At 31.1% G+C, this 20,870-nt stretch overlaps 1 protein-coding gene across 1 annotated transcript; it reads left to right on the forward strand.

The window, feature by feature from the left end:
* Positions 1-253: 253 nt before the first annotated feature.
* Positions 254-18,277, forward strand: LOC139491890 (uncharacterized). The gene is made up of 10 exons (XM_071279807.1): positions 254-679; positions 1,271-1,379; positions 2,344-2,646; positions 3,692-3,994; positions 5,332-5,634; positions 6,432-6,743; positions 12,636-12,763; positions 14,404-14,500; positions 15,829-15,993; positions 17,050-18,277. The coding sequence occupies exons 1-10, from the start codon at positions 383-385 to the stop codon at positions 17,286-17,288; spliced, it is 2,256 nt and encodes a 751-aa protein (XP_071135908.1). The 5' UTR covers positions 254-382; the 3' UTR covers positions 17,289-18,277.
* Positions 18,278-20,870: the final 2,593 nt, after the last annotated feature.

The raw sequence follows: 20,870 nt of genomic DNA on the forward strand, positions 1-20,870 counted from the left end.
TAAGAAAACACTCTAGTTAAGTAGAATGACAAAGAATAAAAACTAAATAATAGTTTAAAATCAACTACTCGTTTGGGAGATAGACTATTCTTTACCCAATAAGCATAATAAATTTATGCAAAATAACGACTTATCATAAACCATAATGTTTCACTTGTATACAAATGATATGCCTGCTATTAAAAACCAACAATGGAACCGTTCCAGAACATTATTAGAGAAGTAGTTGCGTATACTTTTACATTTTATATGAACGATGTTACAGATCTTACGACGAAACTGTAATTATCATATTGATAGATTATCTATAACCTTTAATTGCATACAGGTTCTTTAAAATTGACTACATTCGTCATTTACTGATTATGAGAATAGCTTGACAATGTGTGCCGACATATTTGCAATGTTTCTATTTTTTGTTATGTCTAATGGTGAATTTATGGTTATAGAAAAACAAAAGGATGTTATATACGCAGGGCATGTTGCTTTTGAAATTTGTACGATACCTATGTGGTCACTTTGTGCCCAGTTGTGTACACGACTTACAATCTGTAAGTCTCTTAATTTCATATCGTTGAATAAAACTTGCCAGATCAACATAGCCGAGCCAAACTGTCCTACAAGTTGTCTATCAAGTAGTGTTGGAGATAGTTTCATTGCAGCATCTGCACTTCCTAAGGTAAATAACATGATAATTTGGAATGAAATTAACAAAATGTAAACACAGGAAAATTAATAACATTAACAGTGGCTATTTTTTAAATGTTGTACTTATTTATTTGAACGTAGGCTACTTATTTTTTGCTTTATATAACAATTTGCTCACTGAAAAGACACAATTTATTTGGGATTTTTATTGAAGCGTCCATACTGTAGTAGTTAGAGATATAAGAACGAAACATAACCAGGTCTAAAAATAAATGCTTAATATGATACCAGTCTTTGTTTAACGAATTCATTGATAAATGTAAAGAAGTGAGGACAATTCTGAATCAGGAAAACATAAAAATGTCAGAAAAAAGGTGGAAACAATTGAAAATAGAAAATTACTAGGAAATTTGAAGAAAATGAAATATTTTACTACTTTAGGCTAAGATCTTTATGAATATGTAGCATGTTTACAATCTTTCCTCTTATGCTTATCCGTGATTTGTTTTAACCATGGCGGCGTTGTCAGTTTTTCATCGACACATGATGTTCCTGGGGTAACTTTCGCCTCTCTTTTAATGATGCATATTTGTATTAAAACAATACCTTAATATCGTTAAAGGAACTAGCTGGTATATGTAAAGGACATGCATGTAACATTACGGAAATATGTGTACCGAGGTCACAGTCAGAGGGCTACCTATGCCATCCCTTAATTGGATATAGAATTGGTAAGTAAGATTTAAATATCATTATAATTTGTAGGTAATGTAACCATATATGGCGGTCAAATAATATATGTCCCTTTAGATGTAGACAATTGTCAAATCAATGAAGCTGAAACAATCGAAAAGTAATGTTTGTTCATGTGTATGCTGTTATATATTTTAATTTAATGTTAACATCATAATGAGGTTTGCTTAGACAAGCATGTTAAATTAATTTTGATTCCTATCAATCGATGTTATTAGTATGCCCCCCTTAATTTTCTATGATCGATAAGCAAACATCTACGGAAATTGAAGTATATAATCAATAAAATCATATATTGGTTTGTCATTATGTGTAATGTATTGGTCTATCAGCATTTTGTACCATTTCAACATAAAACTTCTATGGCAAAGCGATTTGCCTGCTTAGAAATAAGAATAAACGTTTTATTATAAGTTTATTTTCATTTCAATTATTGTAAATTATTTGTTCGTATCAAAATAGCAAACAATAAAGAGAGATTCAGTATGTTTTTTGTTGTGTCTGGTGACAACTGGTTTTTTTCTGTTAGTCTTACTTTTTTTTAGTCATGGCATTGTCAGCTTATTTTTTATCTATGAGTTTGAATGTCTCTCTGGTTTCGTTCGCCTCTCCCTTTTCTGTGTTTGCAAGAAATCTAGTAATGTCACTATAATCCTGGCTTTTTTAACATTGCAACCTCTTTAAATCATGTTTATGTGGGAGTATTGCCTGAAATAATCAATTTATCTGAATACAAGTGCGTAAATATACTTGTAATCACACATTTTTTTTTAATCTAAGATAGAAAACAAAAGCCGAATTCCAAGAACGGAAATTGTGGATACTGAAATTTGTTGTGTAAATATGTTTTTATTTTGTTCTTTCGAAATGATGAGAACAAGTATAATTATCAACTTTTTTAAAGTGTTTTTTAAAAGCTTTTTTGGGTGTTTTATTTTACAGTACCTCCAAAAGTATATATTCCAATGTCATTCTATGAAGTAATAATTGGACAGTCTGTGACTCTGGTTTGTATAGTAAAATCTCACTTAGCCATAACAAATGTAACTTGGACGAAGTACGTAAGCAATTCTGTATCAACGATAGATTCAGGAGGCAGTCCTCACTTATATAATGGTGGAAATGTCGGCACACCATCTCTAACGTTGTTAAACGTAGCACAGAATGATGTAGGAACATATATTTGTTCTGCTACCAACAACATAGATACAAGAAGTAGTAACGCCATTACAGTTTCTCTACACCGTGAGTAACATTTCTTTTGTAAATTTGAATTGAAGATATGTGTGGTTAATTTCAATGGGTCATTCTTTCAATACAAACTATAGAACTTAAATACGGAGTAATGCGAATATAAGCAAATTTAACAGCCATCTAAAATCGATTTCCATGATGTCAAAACCGAATTCACAGAACTAAACTCGACACATCAGAGTAAAAATATTGATTACATTTTCAATCAAGAAAATACCAATATTTATAACATTAACATTGGTGTTTCATTTAGAATAGGGACAAAAGATACCAAAGGGGAAGTCAAACTCTAAAATAAACTGACAACGCCATGGCTAAAAATGAAAAAGACAAACAGACAAACAATAGTACACATGACACAACATAGAAAACTAAAGAATAAACAACACGAACCCCATTGTTAAATTAGTTGACTTGCATATCAACTTGTGCTAATACCAATTTTGTAATAATGATGTAGATCAATACAATTGGAGGTCATTACATGGCTTTTAACTTTATGCAATTTCTTACCGTATAGTAAGCTTCAAATATAGGATACGAAAATATAATACGTAGTAGTCAAACGCATTAGTCGATAGCGAACTGACTAACTTACGATGCCAAGATTATAAATTGAAAGATAGACAGATCAACATTAACTCCACCTCAAACTTGGTTAATTCAACGTGATGAAAAATACGTTTACAAATTGACACAATTTAAACGATAACAAACCTGTTTGCATTACAAATGAAAATTAATTAATAATTTGATAGCAGCTTTACATTCATTGTTCAAAAGTTTGTGATACTACAAGGAGTCAACATTAAATATATAGTAAATATATCCAATCAAGATAGAAACTAGAACAAGCGACGCAAATACCTCAAAATAAAAATTCTCATTTTGTTGGTAAATATTTCGTAAGATCAGGTTTTAAAATAAGGAGTAACAAATGGAAAAAAAATAACAACCTTAGAACAAATGATTTGATGGTACTATCGATGTTATTTCTCTTCTTTTCTTGGTGTAATATAAAATCATTATATTACAGTTCCTCCAAATGTACAAATTACCCTTTCATCATATGAAGTAACATTTGGGAAGTCTGTGACTCTGGTTTGTTTAGTGACATCTCGACTACCCCTCACAAGCCTTAGTTGGGAGAAAGACATTGACGGGTCTGTATCGATTATAGATCCAGACAACAGTGGTAACTTGTATGGTGGCGGGAAGGTTGAATCACCATCTCTGATCATCTTTAACGTAACAGCGAATGATACTGGAACATATATTTGCTCTGCATCAAATTTGGTTGGCACAAGAAGTAGCGACACCATTTCACTTGTCGTAAACTGTGAGTACAATTTTCTCTCCCGATTTGTATTTACGATATTTGATATAAAAGTCCTCGGGGAAGAGGGGCAAGTCCAATTTACGAGGCGACAGGACGTGATTTGAACATCTTCTGAATGAGCAATAAACTGTTTTTGAAAGAATGTTTTTAACTTGACATTGTACATCTGGTAGTAAAGATGATTACATCAGAAGTGACCATCAGTATCGGTTTAAAAAAAAGATAATTCAAAATGTTTAGTAAATAATATGGTATTCAGAAATACCAACGAAAGAATTTAGTATCAAGAAGAAAACATTACTTGTTACTGACGGATAATAAACCGTATCAGATCGTTACCGTAACTTGTTTTCAGCTGCTAACGTTAAACGATCAGAGAATGTTTACTGTTACTTTACAAAGAAAAAAAAAGAATTTTTCAATGCATATTAATATCAAATCTATTTTATTAACAAGTGTTGATATTTCAACCACAAAATTAAAAAACTCAGCCTTAATTAGTATATATTACATTGCATTTCTCATATTGGCCCTAGTATCAGGCCTAAACTCCCATATCAAAGCAGAATCGGTGTTCGAGGGCTGAAGTCGATATTAGCCCCGAGGGCAAATAACCAACCTTAAAATAGTTCGTGATTGACAGGTAACCGGAAGTCAAAGTCGGGGCATGATGTACAAAATATGTGATAACATAAGTTGATTGTTAAATGATTAATTTGTATAATTGTTCTAATATCATAAATTTCTTATACTTAGGGTTAATCGTTCGTATTTAACGTCAAACAATAAATACTTTAAGATGCCAAAAGGTCTAATGTAAAAATTCTTTTTCAAATCAAAATCCTGGAGAAAATTAATACTGCTTGATTAATTTGTATTATTACTTTGCATCAACCATTTGTTTTTATAATAAAAAATCAACAGCAGTTCTGTTGAATATGTACACACATTCAGTTTTTGGTGTATGACATATAGATATTTATTTGTCACTAGATTTACAACAGTAACTACAACGCAAACTTGCTTTTGTTTATTGTGGAATACAAATATAGTTGCGGCAAGCAATTATTTTACTTGAACTATTTCGTATGATTGAACTATGAGCAGCCACTAGTTAACAATGTTTTCAAATATGGTAATAAATGAAACACAAAGAACTGAAAAAAGAAATATAATTGCTATTTTAAAATAAAATATTTCTTGGAATAACCTTTTCGAAAAATTAACAAGAAAAGCTAACTTACATCGCTATTTAACCTCCTGAAAGATATTTTATGATGACATCGACATTTTTTGTTTAATATTGTTTTAAAGTTTTATAAAATTATATTAAACAGTACCTCCAAAAGTACACATTCCACAGTCATCCTATGATGGAATATTTGGCCAATCTGTGACTTTGGTTTGTATGGTGACATCTCAACTACCACTCACAGGCGTCACTTGGACGAACCAAAACGGTGGGTCTGTATCGACGATTGATCCAGACAACAGTGCTAACCGGTATAGTGACGGGAATATCGACTCACCGTCTCTTATAATCTTAAATGTAACACAGAATGATACAGGAACTTACTTTTGTTCTGCTTCCAATAAAGTTGACACCAGAAGTAGCGGCGCCATTACACTAATCGTACACAGTAAGTAAATTGTCCTCCCTCAATTTTAACTTTAATATTTGGGATTGAGATAAACAGGCCATTATTCTTGAATCTGAACGAGAAATATTAAAACATCAAAATAAACACCACTTTTTAGGCATTTGTGGTGCTTCTCTATAAAGGTCAAGGCAAGACAATGTTGGCTCCACAATGGAAAGTTTATTATTTGCAGTTGCTTTCGATCAAAACTCAATTTTGGTTGTCACTGATACATAAGTTAATGCGAAGGCAATATCATTAAAAAGTAAAAACACTGAAGTGTAATTCTAATGCAACAACGTTTGTAACGTTCATTTTGATTGGATAACGTCACTTTCTTACATGGCATCAATTGACAATTGATGCTATGGGACGTACGCGCAAGCGCAGACGGCATATGCCAGATTTTAAATACATGTTTTAACGTTGTTTTCTGTCAGTTTCATAAGAATGGAGATAACAATATTGTATTGTAAGCTCCGACGGCATCAATTTGGGATTTGATGGTCGCAAATACCCGTTTACTGTCTCCGCTAACGCGTCGCCAGTAAACTTAATCTGCGACCATCAAATCCCCAATTGATGCCGTCGGAGCTTAAAATACAATACAGTTATCTTCTAAGTATACATACATTGGTTCAATACGCTGCTCATTATTTCAAATGCCAACTGACAATGTATAGAGAAATATGAAAAATTATCATCAGAAAACAGATAACAAAACAGAAAACAGAAAACTAAAGACTGAGCAATGTGGATAATATGAATTTATAATAGTGTGTGTAATTTAATTGTAGGTGTCCCTACTGTTTTTGTACACCAACTGTCATATGATGCTACCTTTGGAAGTACAGTGACTTTAGAGTGTACGGTGACCACAACGACCTCTGCTACAATAACCGACGTTTACTGGCAGAAAAAGAATGAGTGTCAGACGAAAAACATCTCATCTTCAACAGCATCTGTCAAGTATAGCGGAGGTACCGTGAATACACCATCCTTAACAATTGTCAACGCTGACGGACTTGATGTATCATCTTATACATGTTTTGCATCAAATATTGCTGGAACAGGTCAAAGTTCATCTTCATTTTTAAATGTATCAGCAGGTAAAATTTAATTACTGTTAAAGTACTTTTATTCGTGGGTTCCAATTTTCGTGGTTTTAACAAAGAAAATAGGTTCAGGGGTTCTTTATTTCGTGGAATTTAGTTATGCAAAGACAAACAAATTTGGTTAAGAATGTGAAGCTATCAGAAAAGATGTCATTGAAATATTTAACTTTTGATTTATATTGATTTATGAAATATTGCAACATTTTAGGTGTTTATTTCCTACTACTTGTTCGTGTTTCATTAACTTCGAAATAAAGAATATTAATGACAACATTCATTACATATTAAATAAAATAATTGATTTCGGATATTAGTGATTCTTACAAATTGTCTTGGTTGAAGGATATTGCAAAGTAAACATTTCAAATGTTACATACGTGAAATCAGACGTAATGGTACTATTCAACATGAGATCCATAGATGAATGATCATCAATGGTGCTGATTGGGTCATAAACATGTCACCTAAAGAAAACACGTTCTTAAAAATAAGAAGCTGTTGTTTTATATTGATTTGAGGGACATTGCAAACTACGGTATTCCTTTTTGCTCATTTTTTCGTCTTTTATTAATGACAACATTTATTAAAAATTTAATAAAATAATTTCTTCCAGATATAAGCTATGCTTAGAAATTGTCGCTTGAAGGACATTGCAAAGTTAACATTTTAAATGTTGCATAATTATCTGAATCAGAAATGATGACACTAGTAACCTGAGATCAATAGATAAATGATCATCAAAGGTTAATATTGGACCTAACATATTTCACTTTAAGAAAACGGTTACATTAATATAATTTGGATTGCAGAATTTAATGTTTTAAATTTGAAATAAAAAAAGCAAGCCCAACATGATATTTTGTTCGTATTAGAATTTTGATAATTTCAATATATTACTCGGCAAATCTGACTTAAAAAAAAACTATAATTAATTGGAACGAAGTCGGCAATTCTTGTTTCCTTAATGATTAAATGATTTAATGGGGAAATCCTCTCTGAAGATTTGACTAAAGGCCATAGTGTGTTATTTTGTATGAGATGTATTTTCTTGATTTAACCCAACAATCCCCGGATCCATGTAGTCAAACCTATATTAGGATATTTCCATATATACATGACTTTTGTATGTCGTCATTTGGACAACAGTTTTAAAATTTTATTGAATCTTGATTCCGTGGATATAGCATTCCAACAAAAACCATGTGTATCCCACGAACAAAAGTACTGCCACAGTATATAAGTTAATGACTTTTTGATATGTTATTTATTATAACGTGTTAATGGACATTTATTCAACATATAAATTACAGATATAAATTGATACACTCATAATTGTTATAGACCAACTTCCTTGGTTAAGAGAGACACAAACATATTTTTCCACATAATTTTCATAGACAGATGTGCACAGATATAGCAAAACTAGTCCAGAAGATACTCTAAGTTTTTTTTTATATTTGTACCACTTATAAAAAAAAACCAAAGTTGACAGTTAAACATATTTTGAATAATGGTCATGACCTTAATCATTAATAACAAACAATTGAAGCATTTGAAAGCAATGTTGCTTTGTCTGTCCTTTAAGACCATTTACATATCAACAGAGTTTTAATATATAACAATATCTACATGACATTTAAGAAGATGGATTAAAAAAACGTGTTTTTTTTTTAATTCTTTTTTTCTTTTGGTTTACATTATTAATGATATTGTTTAAGTAGCTGTTGATATCAGGGTTTCCGCTGGCGGTCGCCATTTTCATTTTTTTTGTTTTTTTGCGAAAAAACAATAATTGTGGCGATTAGAATTCGTCATTTGCGAAAAAATAAAAGGAACAGTAGTATAAATCGATAGACAAAAACAAATCCGGGTTACAAACTAAAACTAAGGGAAACGCATTAGAAATAAGAAGCGAACAACGACACACATAAACGAACTAGATATTAGACAAAATCCGATGAGAATAACAAATATAACATCAAAACTAAATACATGAATTTGGGATAGAAAAGAATATCGACAACAAAGGACTAATCAATAAAGGTGTTGATTGTATTGTTTTACAAAATTGTATGGTTAAATGGCGGCCGTCACATAAAGGATTTGTTAACCACTTTGCGACGTGTTTGAAGCAAACTTTTGACATCTCCTCTCCTTCTTTAAATGATAGTTCAGAAATGAAAACTATTGTTATGACGACAAATGTTCAAAAGCAAGAAAAATCTTCGATTTCAAATAAGTTCTTTTGACTTTGATATAGATTATTGATTTGAGAGGGTACTTTAAAGTGGTTTGAGTGACACATGTGTTTCAATCATAGTTTTACGTATCAACGTTAACTTTACGATGGTCTAGAAACGAAACCTGTCGTTATGAAATCGATTCAAAAGGTTGGGAACAACCCCGCAAATGAGAGTAACCCTTCAATGTAATGACTTCACCTTAAATGAGGAATTAACTTCAAGTGATAAAAACTTTTGTTTTGTTGTAAAAACAACTTCTTAGTACAAAAGGGCACATATTTTTATTTTTAAGAAACATTCCCAAAGAACTGTACAACCTTCTGGTATTATATCGGTCAAAACATGTCAAAGAATTTTGCTATATTCCAGGACTTATATCTTCTTTATTATTAAAAGTAAGTTGCCCCCTCTTTTAAAAAAGTAGTTCAAATTATAATGAATTTTCCCCCTTTTAAGTTAAAAAAGGCCTTCTTTCTAAAAGTAAATGTTTAGTGTTTATTCATTACAATGTAGACTCTAAGATAAGTTTAAGGGAATGGTCAAATGGTAGACAACAATGGGTAAACTCATCTTATTTAAGGGGGGTGGAGAGAAAAAAGGAAACTTTTAAACAAAAATATATTAATGTTTCGTGGCGAAAAAAATAAAAAGAAAGTGGCGAAAAATATATTGTTTTGACGAAAGAGGTGGTGAAAAAATAATTAACCCAGTGGAAACCGTGGATATCAACATTTATTAGATATCTGCACAAAGAATCAAAGTTTGTTAATGTCGAACAAAGTAAATATCCTTTTACTTTGTATCTTTAGTTATAATTGTGTCGCCTTCATTGATCGGATTCATATAAAATGTCATGCATATCTCATCTTTTGACAAACAAAGACATGTCAATAATACTAGTTACTACGATCATTATATATGGATTACCAATGATCGAATTATTGTTTTAATACATTTAATGCTTCGATATTTTTATAAATCAAATTCTAAAGGAGATCTTTAATTGCAAAGTTTCAGATATAGTTTTGTATGATTATTTTGATCAGTAAATTTCAGGCAACTGAATGGACTCATAAATCGCAATGTAGTGCTTTTAAGTGTCGAAGACTTTTGTGTATACCTTAAATTTCCTCTTATATTTAATGCGTTTCCCTCGGTTTTAGTTTGTTACCCCGATTTTGTTTTTTGTCCATGGATTTATGAGTTTTGAACAGCGGTATACTACTGTTGCCTTTATTTATTCTAAATCTTATCACAACTTAAATATATTGAGATGTAGTTTTCGTGAAGTGACAATGAATAAACACTAAAACCTTGATTTCAGAAAATTTATAATTAAATAAAAAAAAATTGTGTCTGCTTTAGAACGGCATTACTTTATCATAAAAGTATGAAAAAGTCAACGATCAATCTAACAGATATTAAAATTGTTTCTTTTTTCTATGTAAGTGACAAACCAGCATGTCAGTGAACAAAAACTATTTAAAAGATCTATTATACTGTTACACATCTTCTTATTTATATTTACGTAAAACAAATTTGAAAGCATCAGACGAAAACACGGCACGTCTATAGTTTCTTTTAACTGCGAAGAATAACGGATCCCTTTGGAATATTACTATTAAGATTAGTAACGTAACTTATTACTTAGGTTAATTAAAATCGAAGGAAACAATTTAAATGCAAGGTTATTAGTTTCTTATTCTTTTGTGACATGAACCTTTTAGGAAAACCAATACGTTAACCAATTTAGTACAGGTATGAACTTATAAACTAGCAATTTCGATATGTTTATAGAAGCAAAGAAGTTTGTAAAGGTTAATCAGAGAAGTGCGTCATTCACGTAAAAATAATGACATAATACTGTTGTCCTCTACATTGCACACACTAAGTATGCCTTTTTTACAAAATTAATCTTTGAAAGCATCAGACTAAAGAATGAAAGGCTTTACTTTCGATTCACACAAATGAGAATCTTATCCCTTTGGAATAATAGTATTAAGACATTTAAAGAAATTTTTTGAAAAATAGGTATTAATTTACCTTGGAAAATAAAAAACGAAAAAAAAAAACAATTCAATTTTATGCTTGTCAGTTAGATCTACTTTAATGACATGAACTTTATGGAAAAACCAATACGTTCGTTAACCAATATGTTAGAAGTATGCAAAATAAACTATAAAAAAGACAAGAATGTGTCCATAGTACACGGATGCCCCACTCGCACGATCATTTTCTATGTTAAGTGAACCGTGAAATTGGGTTAAAAACTTTAATTTGGCATTAAAATTAGAAAAATCATACCATAGGAAACATGTGTACTAAGTTTCAATTTGATTGGATTTTATCAATAATTCTTGCAATACCGTACGTTATTATTATTAAAAGATATTCCCGAATATTATATAAAGCTCAGATATAATCCCGTTATCCCCTTTTGGTTTATTTGTTTTTATCAAATCTCTTTCTTTCCATCGATGTTATATTAGAGTTTTATATTTTTCTGTCGTCTTCATTTAGCTGGTTTTATATGTGACTTGTTGAAACTTTAATAATTTGCAAATGCCAACCCTCAAAGCTAAATTTTAAAAACAACTAAATTGTTCATTCATCATTTCATCTCTATCGTATTTGTAATGACTATTTTGTCTGTTTGTATTCGACTCCATAATTTCTGTTGTCCGCTTTGCTTTTGGAGATCAAAAAAGTAGCTTCTCGACTTTTTCACTCTTCTGGTTCATCTAACAGGCGCTATAATTTTTGATGCATCTGATTTGATCTCATACGCGTATTTCAATTGTTGATTCTATTCTTGAAATGTATTTTTAACGTCCAATCATTTTAACTTTTTTAAAACATAATGTTTTTATTTTTCCAAGTTCACTTCCAAATTTTGAAACATTTCTCAATTGTTCCTTTTTTCTTGTTTTTATATATGTATTCATCAACCACATAACCAGTCCTCTTTGTATTTTAGTAAGTTTTTAGTTTCCACAATACAAGAACATGTTCGATTAAGGAACAATAGAAGATACGAAATACGAAGACTTTTATAGAAAAAAAACATATAGAGATTTAGCTGACTTTCTGAAATTTATATCGTTGTTCATTGGATACCTCTGCCGCAATAGATTTATTATATGTCACAATTAAAAAAAGTAACTCTTTTGAAACAATAGCATCATATGAATGAAAAGGGTTTCTATTCATTGTTTTGTCAAGTGTACAGTTAAAATTCCCAACCAAAGTATTACACAGTGTGGTAATCAGTCCTAGCATGTTTGCTGTTTTCATACTGTATTTTATTATTATATCGTTTTCGCTTTAGGATAATCAAACAAAATATCAGCGAGAATCTTTTTGATTTGTAAAATATCGATTCTACATCAATGTGTTTCAGCACTTCATCAATGAAACACAATTTGTCAAATAGTTATTCACAGTTTTTGCTGTTTTTAGTACTATGTGAAGATGGTTACTGTTTCTCTGTGATAATCCAAAGAATAATATCTGCATATGCAATTACATGTTTTACTATAGCTGTGAATTATGTTGCCAAAAAACACAAAATGTTACACTTCATCTAACGTTAAATACAATTCAATCAATTTATTAATCAATATTTTTTTTACTTTTGACGCAGCGGATGTTCCCCGAGATTGTAGTGCTCTGCATCCTCTATCGGCATCAGGAGTATACAGAATATATCCGACAGCATCCGTGAATTTCGATGTGTATTGTGACATGGATACTCTGTGCGGAGGATGGACGGTAAGATAAATGAAAGGAAATTTTGTGCAATATATCCAAGGCATATCTGTATTTAGGACTATGCGGTATGGGTTTTGCTCATTGTTGAAGGCCGGACGGTGAACTATAGTTGTTTATGTCTGTGTCAGTTTGGTCTCTTGTGGACAGTTGTCTCATTGGCAATTATACCACATCTTCTTTTTTATATTCAGCACAACTTTTTTGAATTTTAGGTCCTCCTGCAGACGAAACGCGCGTCTGGTGTATTAAGGATGTTCGATACTCTGTTTCAAAATAACAAGCTTTTTAAAAGACTCTTATAAATTGAAAGTATATAAATAAAGAAACTAAAAGAGCAGAAAAAAATGAAGGGTCCGTGTGCTTGTTTTTAAGATACAATGTATAAGCCATTGAAAATGTGGCGGGAAATATTCTCTAGATTTTTTATATATTTAACATAGACACCTTTCTTCTGTCAAAAAAAAAAGAAAATAAGAAGGATTTTATAAGATCTTTAAAGATGACATTTTAAACTGTATGTATAAGTGGGCATAATTTTTAATGGCACTAGATGGATAATTATAAGCCATTGAAAATGTGGCGGGAAATATTCTCTAGATTTTTTATATATTTAACATAGACACCTTTCTTCTGTCAAAAAAAAAATGAAAATATTAAGAAGGATTTTATAAGATCTTTAAAGATGACATTTTAAACTGTATGTATAAGTGGGCATAATTTTTAATGGCACTAGATGGATAACACCAGAAGATTCCGAATATCTGGCAACATTTCATAAACCTGAGGAGCAAACATCCTTTAATTATAATCCTGGTACCTACTTTTTACTATGTTACTTGTACTATTTGGTGTTATTTAAGCATTTCCCTTCATAGCTATTCATCCCATTAAAAAATTCGATTGACATCATAAAACAATATTTTAATTGTATATTCTTTTGCGTTCACTTTTTAAAACGATTCAAAGAATTTAAATCAAATGGTAAAAGAAATAGCTCAAACACATCCAAACGTCAAACGAATTGACAACAACGGTTATATTTCTGACTTTGTATACATGGTATGTGCACTTTTATGTATACATTTGTGGATTAAACCTGGTTTTATAGCTATCAAAACATCTTACTTGTATGATAGTCGTATAAGATTTCGCTCTATTAACAACGACGTGTGATAAAAACAAACACATACAATTGGTTAAATTGTCAAAATTAGGGATACAGCAGTCAACGTTATGCTAGTATCTTAATCAATGTAAAAACAAACAGATATATAAAGAAACATTAACAATGACACAATAATGGCATTGATATTTGAACTCTTTGATTACTTATTATTTTTAATACATTGGCAAATGATTTTTTCATGAAAGTAAAGTAGAAAATGTAAGAGCTATAATATCTGTATTCTACGCATTCACAATTCGTTTTGATCCGGCGTCATTGACAACATCTTGACAACGTCTATTGTTATATGACGTCAGAGGAGTGAAATAACAACGTTTATTTCCAAGTGATATTGTCGGTTTTTATTTTATCAGGAAATCAATGTAATTCTTTGCAACCAATGTTATAATGTCCTATCAAGCTGATTGAATTGATAAACACATTTAACTTATTGTAGATATCTACATTATTGCAGGTGTTCCAAAAGAGATTCGACGGAACCTTTGATTTCTATAGAGTTTGGAATGACTATAAAACAGGTTTTGGAGATCTGAACGCGGAATTCTGGCTTGGTATGTTTTGATCGGATTTGATAAAAGTGAATTGAAAAACAAGATCTAACCTTTATACCGATTTATGAATGTGTCTTTTTATATAGAAGAAAAGTGTATTTAAGTAAAGCAAGCGAGTCACAAGAGTACAAAAATTATACAGATTATAAGTTTGTAGAAAACTAAGGCTTTCTACCTCAGGCATAGATTACCTTAGCTGTATTTGGCAAAACTTTTAGTAATTTTGGTCCTCAATGCTCTTTAACTTCGTACTTTATTTGGCTTTTTTAACTTTTTGGATTCGAATGTCACTGATGAGTCTTTTGTAGAGGAAACACGCGTGTGGCGTATAAACAAAATTTAGTCCTGGTATTTATGATGAGTTTATTTAATGATAACCAATGGTTGATTGATTTGTTGGTTCGTTATTCATTGCTGCGTTTCATGTTTAAACGCACCTTTCTATACACTGTGATGCTTTAGATAAAGACTTGCGACTGAATAATTCGTTCTAATTGAACACGTCTTCATGTGACATTCAATACATCCCCTAAGCCAGATAAAATTGATGCATGCATTAAGCGTGCTCAGTTATTTACAGAAAAATAATGTCAACATTGAAACTACTCCAAGGGTACACCTTTTATTTGACTGATTCGATCCATAAAAACTCATTCTTAAACAGATAAAGACGATGATAAACATGTATTTCACCCTTTTTAAAATATCAAATCAAACATAAGTAGACTTCAAATCTCAGTACACGAGCTCACAATCTATTCATATCTATATCAATGACCGTCGACAGTCTTCGGTGGTTACTTTGATTGTTAATAAGATGACGTCTAGGAAAAAATCAATACGACGTGTTGATAACTTTAATTAAGTCCATGCACTGTTTATTGCCGACAAATTATTATTTGAAACTACCATTTAGTATGTTTTAAATTAACTATGAGACTTACTTGAGTCATATCGGTGAACAGAGTTTTACAGATAATGCCCTTTAATTATTGACCAATTTAATTATTTTTTCAATTCGTAGCTTATGTCTCTCTCAGTTTTTAATAATAAAATAAGCAGAGTTTCAAAGTCAATAAATCAGTAATCTAGGTGTAAGCTATTTAATTTCTATAGTTAAATTCAACATTTACAGGACAGAAACATCTGATATGATAAACTGAATTACTTTTTGTGATCAGAAACTTTTATTGACATGATAAACCCGAGGTATATTTACAATAAAGATATTTTGTACTACATTGTACAGCAGAATTGAAATATGATTTTTGTGCTAATGAAATATGTAGTATATCAATATGTGTACATGTATGTTTATCCTTTACTAGGGAATGACTACTTAAATTACATTACGTCATCTGGTCAAAACAGACTATATATAGATCTGGAGGCATATGATGGTTCAACTGCATATGCTGAATATGCCATATTTAGCGTCGGTAACTCGCAGTCGGACTATATTATAAATGTCAGTGGATATTCAGGAAACGCCGGTAAGTTAAAGAACGTACAATAATCATGATAATGATTTCAATTTCAACTCAGTTTTTCCTGACTATAAAATTTGTAATGAAGGATTTGTTTGTTTTAAATTAACCAAGAATCTTTTAGAAGAACAATTTGACAATAAATATTTTCCGCTAACCAATAAAACTATTTTTATACGATTTAACAACGCGCAATATTGTATTGCCATATCTGACTTGTATTTGTCCTCATGACACATTAAATGTTTAAGTGTGCACCTTGAGCTGGATCTGCCTACCCTTCCGAAGCACCTGAGATCACCCTGAGTTTGTGGTGGGGTTTGTGTTGCTTATTTTTTTTAGTTTTTTATGTTGTGTCATGTGTACTAATGTTTGTCTGTTTGTCTTTTTCATTTTCAGCCATGGCGTTGTCAGTTTATTTTCGATTTATGAGTTTGATTGTCGCTCTGGTATCTTTCGTCCCTCTTACATAAAGGCACACGAAAAAAAAACGTTATGTCAACACACAATGCATTTCATGTTAATTGCATTACTATAGGTTGAAAAACCAACAGCATATAGCTGTCAAATATATAACGACCAAACATGTCAAAAGCGAAACAGGTTAGAAATTTTAATATTCCTGTGTTATTTTTATTTAAATATGTAGTACTAAGTACGCGTCAAAATCTTTGTCATTGCAAGTTTTAAAATTATATATCATAAGACGTGGTATGGGTGTAATTGTTCATCGAATCAGAATGTGTAAACAGGAAATAATTATATGCCAAAGAACGGATTTCAAAACTTTGCTCTCACCAACATTGCTTATAATTTCAAATCCTAAAACTGACAAGCAAAAATTGACATGCTCCCACAAACATTTATAAGAATTTTCTCTTATATTCTTAAACTTGGAAATTGTTTATAAGGTTGAACTGTTATTCATCGATTTCTTAATATCTACCAGTAAACTTTGAATTCAGTGTGCATTTAAAATCTCACATTGACATTATAAATACATAGGTAGTAAAAACTGCAGATACTTTAATAACAAAGTTATATCTTTTTTTTTTAATTTAGGAGACAGTTTTCAATACCATAATGGGATGAAGTTTTCTACTTCGGACAGAGATAACGATAACGCGGACTGGAACTGCGCCATTGTTCAACATAGTAGTTGGTGGAACAATGGCTGTATCAGTTCAAATTTAAACGGGCGCTATGGAATTGGTAATGACACAAAGGGTGTTGTGTGGCGAGGATTTAAAAATTGGTGGTCTCTGAAAACGTCTAAGATGATGATGAAACGACACTATTGATATCTCAAGGAATTTCTACTGATCGTTTATTTCATTACATATAACATGTATGTGTAAGCAATGTTACTTGTTGAAGTTTTGATATATATATTCAGACATTGACAATAATGTATAAATTGAAGGAACATATGTAGATATTATTGTGTTGTCAAAGAATATTTTTCAAAGATAGCAGTTTCATTTTATGACAGTGTTTAACAATCGTACAACAACTTGATACTTCTATAAGGACTGAATCTTAGCTTGAATCCTTGTAGTTAATAGGTTATTGCATAATTCGGTAGGTTTTGAATACATATATATTTCCCTGGTATTTCTGTATTTTGCTTATCATCTTTTTTTTTTTTTATTTTTTAATTGTGTCTGATCATAATATGATATTGATATGTAATTGTGAAATAAGGGAACAATGTGTTCATGGATCATAACTGTTAACGCTTATAAAACTACAACATGTTCGATCTTTAAATACACCAGTTCTAATGAAGACAAAAAGTCAAGTTTTCAAGGTAAAGTTATTGGAAATCAAAAATGAGAATGGAATTTGGAAATGTGTCAAAGAGAAAACAACCCGACCATATATATAGAACAGACAACAGCAGTAGGTCACAAATAAGGTCTTGAATGCAATAAATACGATAAATAAGCGATAAATACCCGCATCCTGAGGAGTCATCAATTGTCTTTATTAAATTAAAAGAGTGAAAGTGATGCTATCAAAATTTAAACTTAAGAGCGGGATAGAAAAACGCATTTGATTGTGGCAAAATATAATAAGGAGGCATAAAATCGTTTTAACATTTAAACATTATAACCAATAGCATTATTTTCAAATTCGCATTTGAAAATATTATCAGTATAATATTAACATGAAGACGGTGTGTTTCATTATGTTTTCTAATTTCTAGAGTCTAAAACCAAATACATGTATATACGAGAATGTATGTACGTTTGTTCTATTTCAATTTATTAAATGATACGCTTGTTTTCACATGTGTTTGTATTCAAATAATTGTTTTAAATGTTACTCCTTCATGTGCATAAAGTTCCAAAAAAGGAAAGATATGGTATGATTGCCAGTATGACATTTCTTCGAAAGAGACCCAATGCCACTGAAATAAACAACTATTGGTACATTACGGAATTCGACAATCAGCAAAATCCATACCGTTTAGTCGGGTATAAAGGGCCTCAAAATGACACATGTACAACAATCAAACGATTAAACTAAGGCATAATTTATGTACATAATAATGCATGAAAGATAAATATGTAACACAGCAACAACCTACAACCAATGGTTAACAGGTTCTTGACTATTGACAAGTACATACTGAGTGTAGCGAGGTTTCACATATTAGTTGGTACCAACCAATAGTGTAACATCACTTGAAAGAGCAAATTATAAAAGGCAGTTTGAAAAGGCTTAAATCATCTGATGGATACAAATAAAAATGCATCATTATATAGATTAAACCGTTGGCATTCCCGTTTAAATGATTTACACTAGTTTTGTTTTTGTTTTTTACATCTTTTATGAGGGAAGTAATGCCCTTTAACATCAGGCGTTAAATAGTATTGTTTAGCTACCGTTAGCGTCAAATTGGTTAAAATGTTACCATGATTCGTCAAAATATCCTTATTGCGATTCATCAGAGGTCTCCAATAATTATCGTTACCGTCATTTGTGGGAAAAAAAATTACAGGATTCGTCAAAATCAGTCGATGTTTTTATCGTCCAAAAGAAAGTGTATATTTTATTGTCATACACCAAAAATCACCTTTAACGTCATTTGGCAAGAACTTTTACCATTATTCATCATGAAGGTCCCCCCATTACGAACCGCTTTTATAGGTGCTCCGTGTTGGTTACCGTACTATAAGGATTTACTTTTACAAATTGTGAATGGATGGAGAGTTGTTTCATTAACACTCATACCACATCTTCTTATAGCTCTATACATTAAAAATTTGCTATATATATCGGTTATAAGTAGCTATATAGGTGTTTTTACTCTGGTCGATACAAAAGGTTTTAACGATGTGTTATTCTATATTGATTGCTATATTATAGTACCATACCATAACATTAATAACACTGAGAATACTCAATTGAATGCGAATGTAAACTTCTTAAAAATGCCAAATATATTAATAACGTTTTCAGGGAACGTTGTATTACACTTTCAGTCATATACTTATACAAAATTATCATTAAACCATTTATGCATTCTACGATTATGCATGTTTCGCATTGAGTGTTCTGAATAAAGTTAATACATTTTAACCAATTAACAAGGATCTGCTTACCCTTCTGGAGCACCTGAGATCAACACAGTTTGTGTAGGGGTTCGTGTTGCCTATTCTTTTTTTCTAAGTTGTGTCTTTTGAACTATTATTTGTCTGTTTATCTTGTTATTTTTCGCCTTTGTGTTGGGCGCTGTCAGTTTATTTTCGATCTATTAATTTGCCTGTCTCTCTGATATCGTTCGTCTCTCTTCTAGATAAAACATATAAAACACCAAAAAAAACCTAAATTGACCACTTAACCTCGAGCTCTGCTTAGACAACATAAAAACAAATAAGTTCTGGGCTTAACATTTACCACAGTCGCGAAAATTTAAGATATTGAAATAAAAAATCATTTAGGTACATACAACCCAAATTAGTTATAGAAAGAGGACCCGATATCGTCAATGGTTAGTTGAGACGTAATTTCTGGCACAATTACATGACTATAATTTAATTTCAAATGATAGACACCAATGAGATAACCAATGATAATCAAAAGAGCTTCTTCCATTAACAAAATAGTTTGTCAATCAATTAAGTCTTGGTAATAGTAGTAAAACTCCCGACAACGTTTTTAATAGGTCCTTCTAATGACTGATATTCGTTTGAAAGAATAACTTCCATTTTGTAACAATACTTTTTTAATGAAAAAGGGCCGGAAGTTACCAGAGGGATAATGAAACACATAGATTGAAAATAAACTGACAACGTCATGGTTAAAAAAAACAAAAAGAAAAACAGACAAATAATAGCACAACATAGACAACTAAAAACTAAACAACACAAACCCCTAAAAAACTGGGGGTGATCTCAGGTGCTCCACAAAGGGAAGTAGCAGATCCTGCTCCACATATGGTACCCATCGTGTTGCTCATGTTATTACAAACCCGGTAAATAGTCTTATTTGATAGGTCACATAAGTGGATTGTAGGTAGGGTATATGGAACATATCCGATATATCTTTGAAATATTATTCAATAACAATCAACCAGGCGTTCGTAAAATATACAAAGGGATGATTTCAACTACATTTTGAAATTCTTGGTTTAATAACTTCCTTGACAGCAATTAAAAAAGGTGCTATAAACTAGTGCTGGTTTGTTCATAATGTCAACTAATCATGTGTCGAAAAAGCTGCTTGTATAATTAGTTACATGATGTCTTTGTGACGTAATATAATATATATGGGGTCAGGAAATTTCATATGGGGTGAGAGCAATGTTCGAATCCCCGTATGGAATTTACTGACCCCATATATATTGTATTAGGTTACTAGCACATCGTGAAACG

Source organism: Mytilus edulis, chromosome 10 (genome assembly GCF_963676685.1).
Source record: "Mytilus edulis chromosome 10, xbMytEdul2.2, whole genome shotgun sequence".
In the NCBI taxonomy this organism is placed as follows: domain Eukaryota; kingdom Metazoa; phylum Mollusca; class Bivalvia; order Mytilida; family Mytilidae; genus Mytilus; species Mytilus edulis.

Excerpts from the sequence above, each read along its gene's own strand:
- LOC139491890 (XM_071279807.1), top strand. The coding sequence starts at position 383 with ATGTGTGCCGACATATTTGCAATGTTTCTATTTTTTGTTATGTCTAAT. Across the intron at positions 12,764-14,403 it reads CTCTGTGCGGAGGATGGACG|GTGTTCCAAAAGAGATTCGA; the intron begins GTAAGATAAATG and ends ACATTATTGCAG. Across the intron at positions 14,501-15,828 it reads GAACGCGGAATTCTGGCTTG|GGAATGACTACTTAAATTAC; the intron begins GTATGTTTTGAT and ends ATCCTTTACTAG.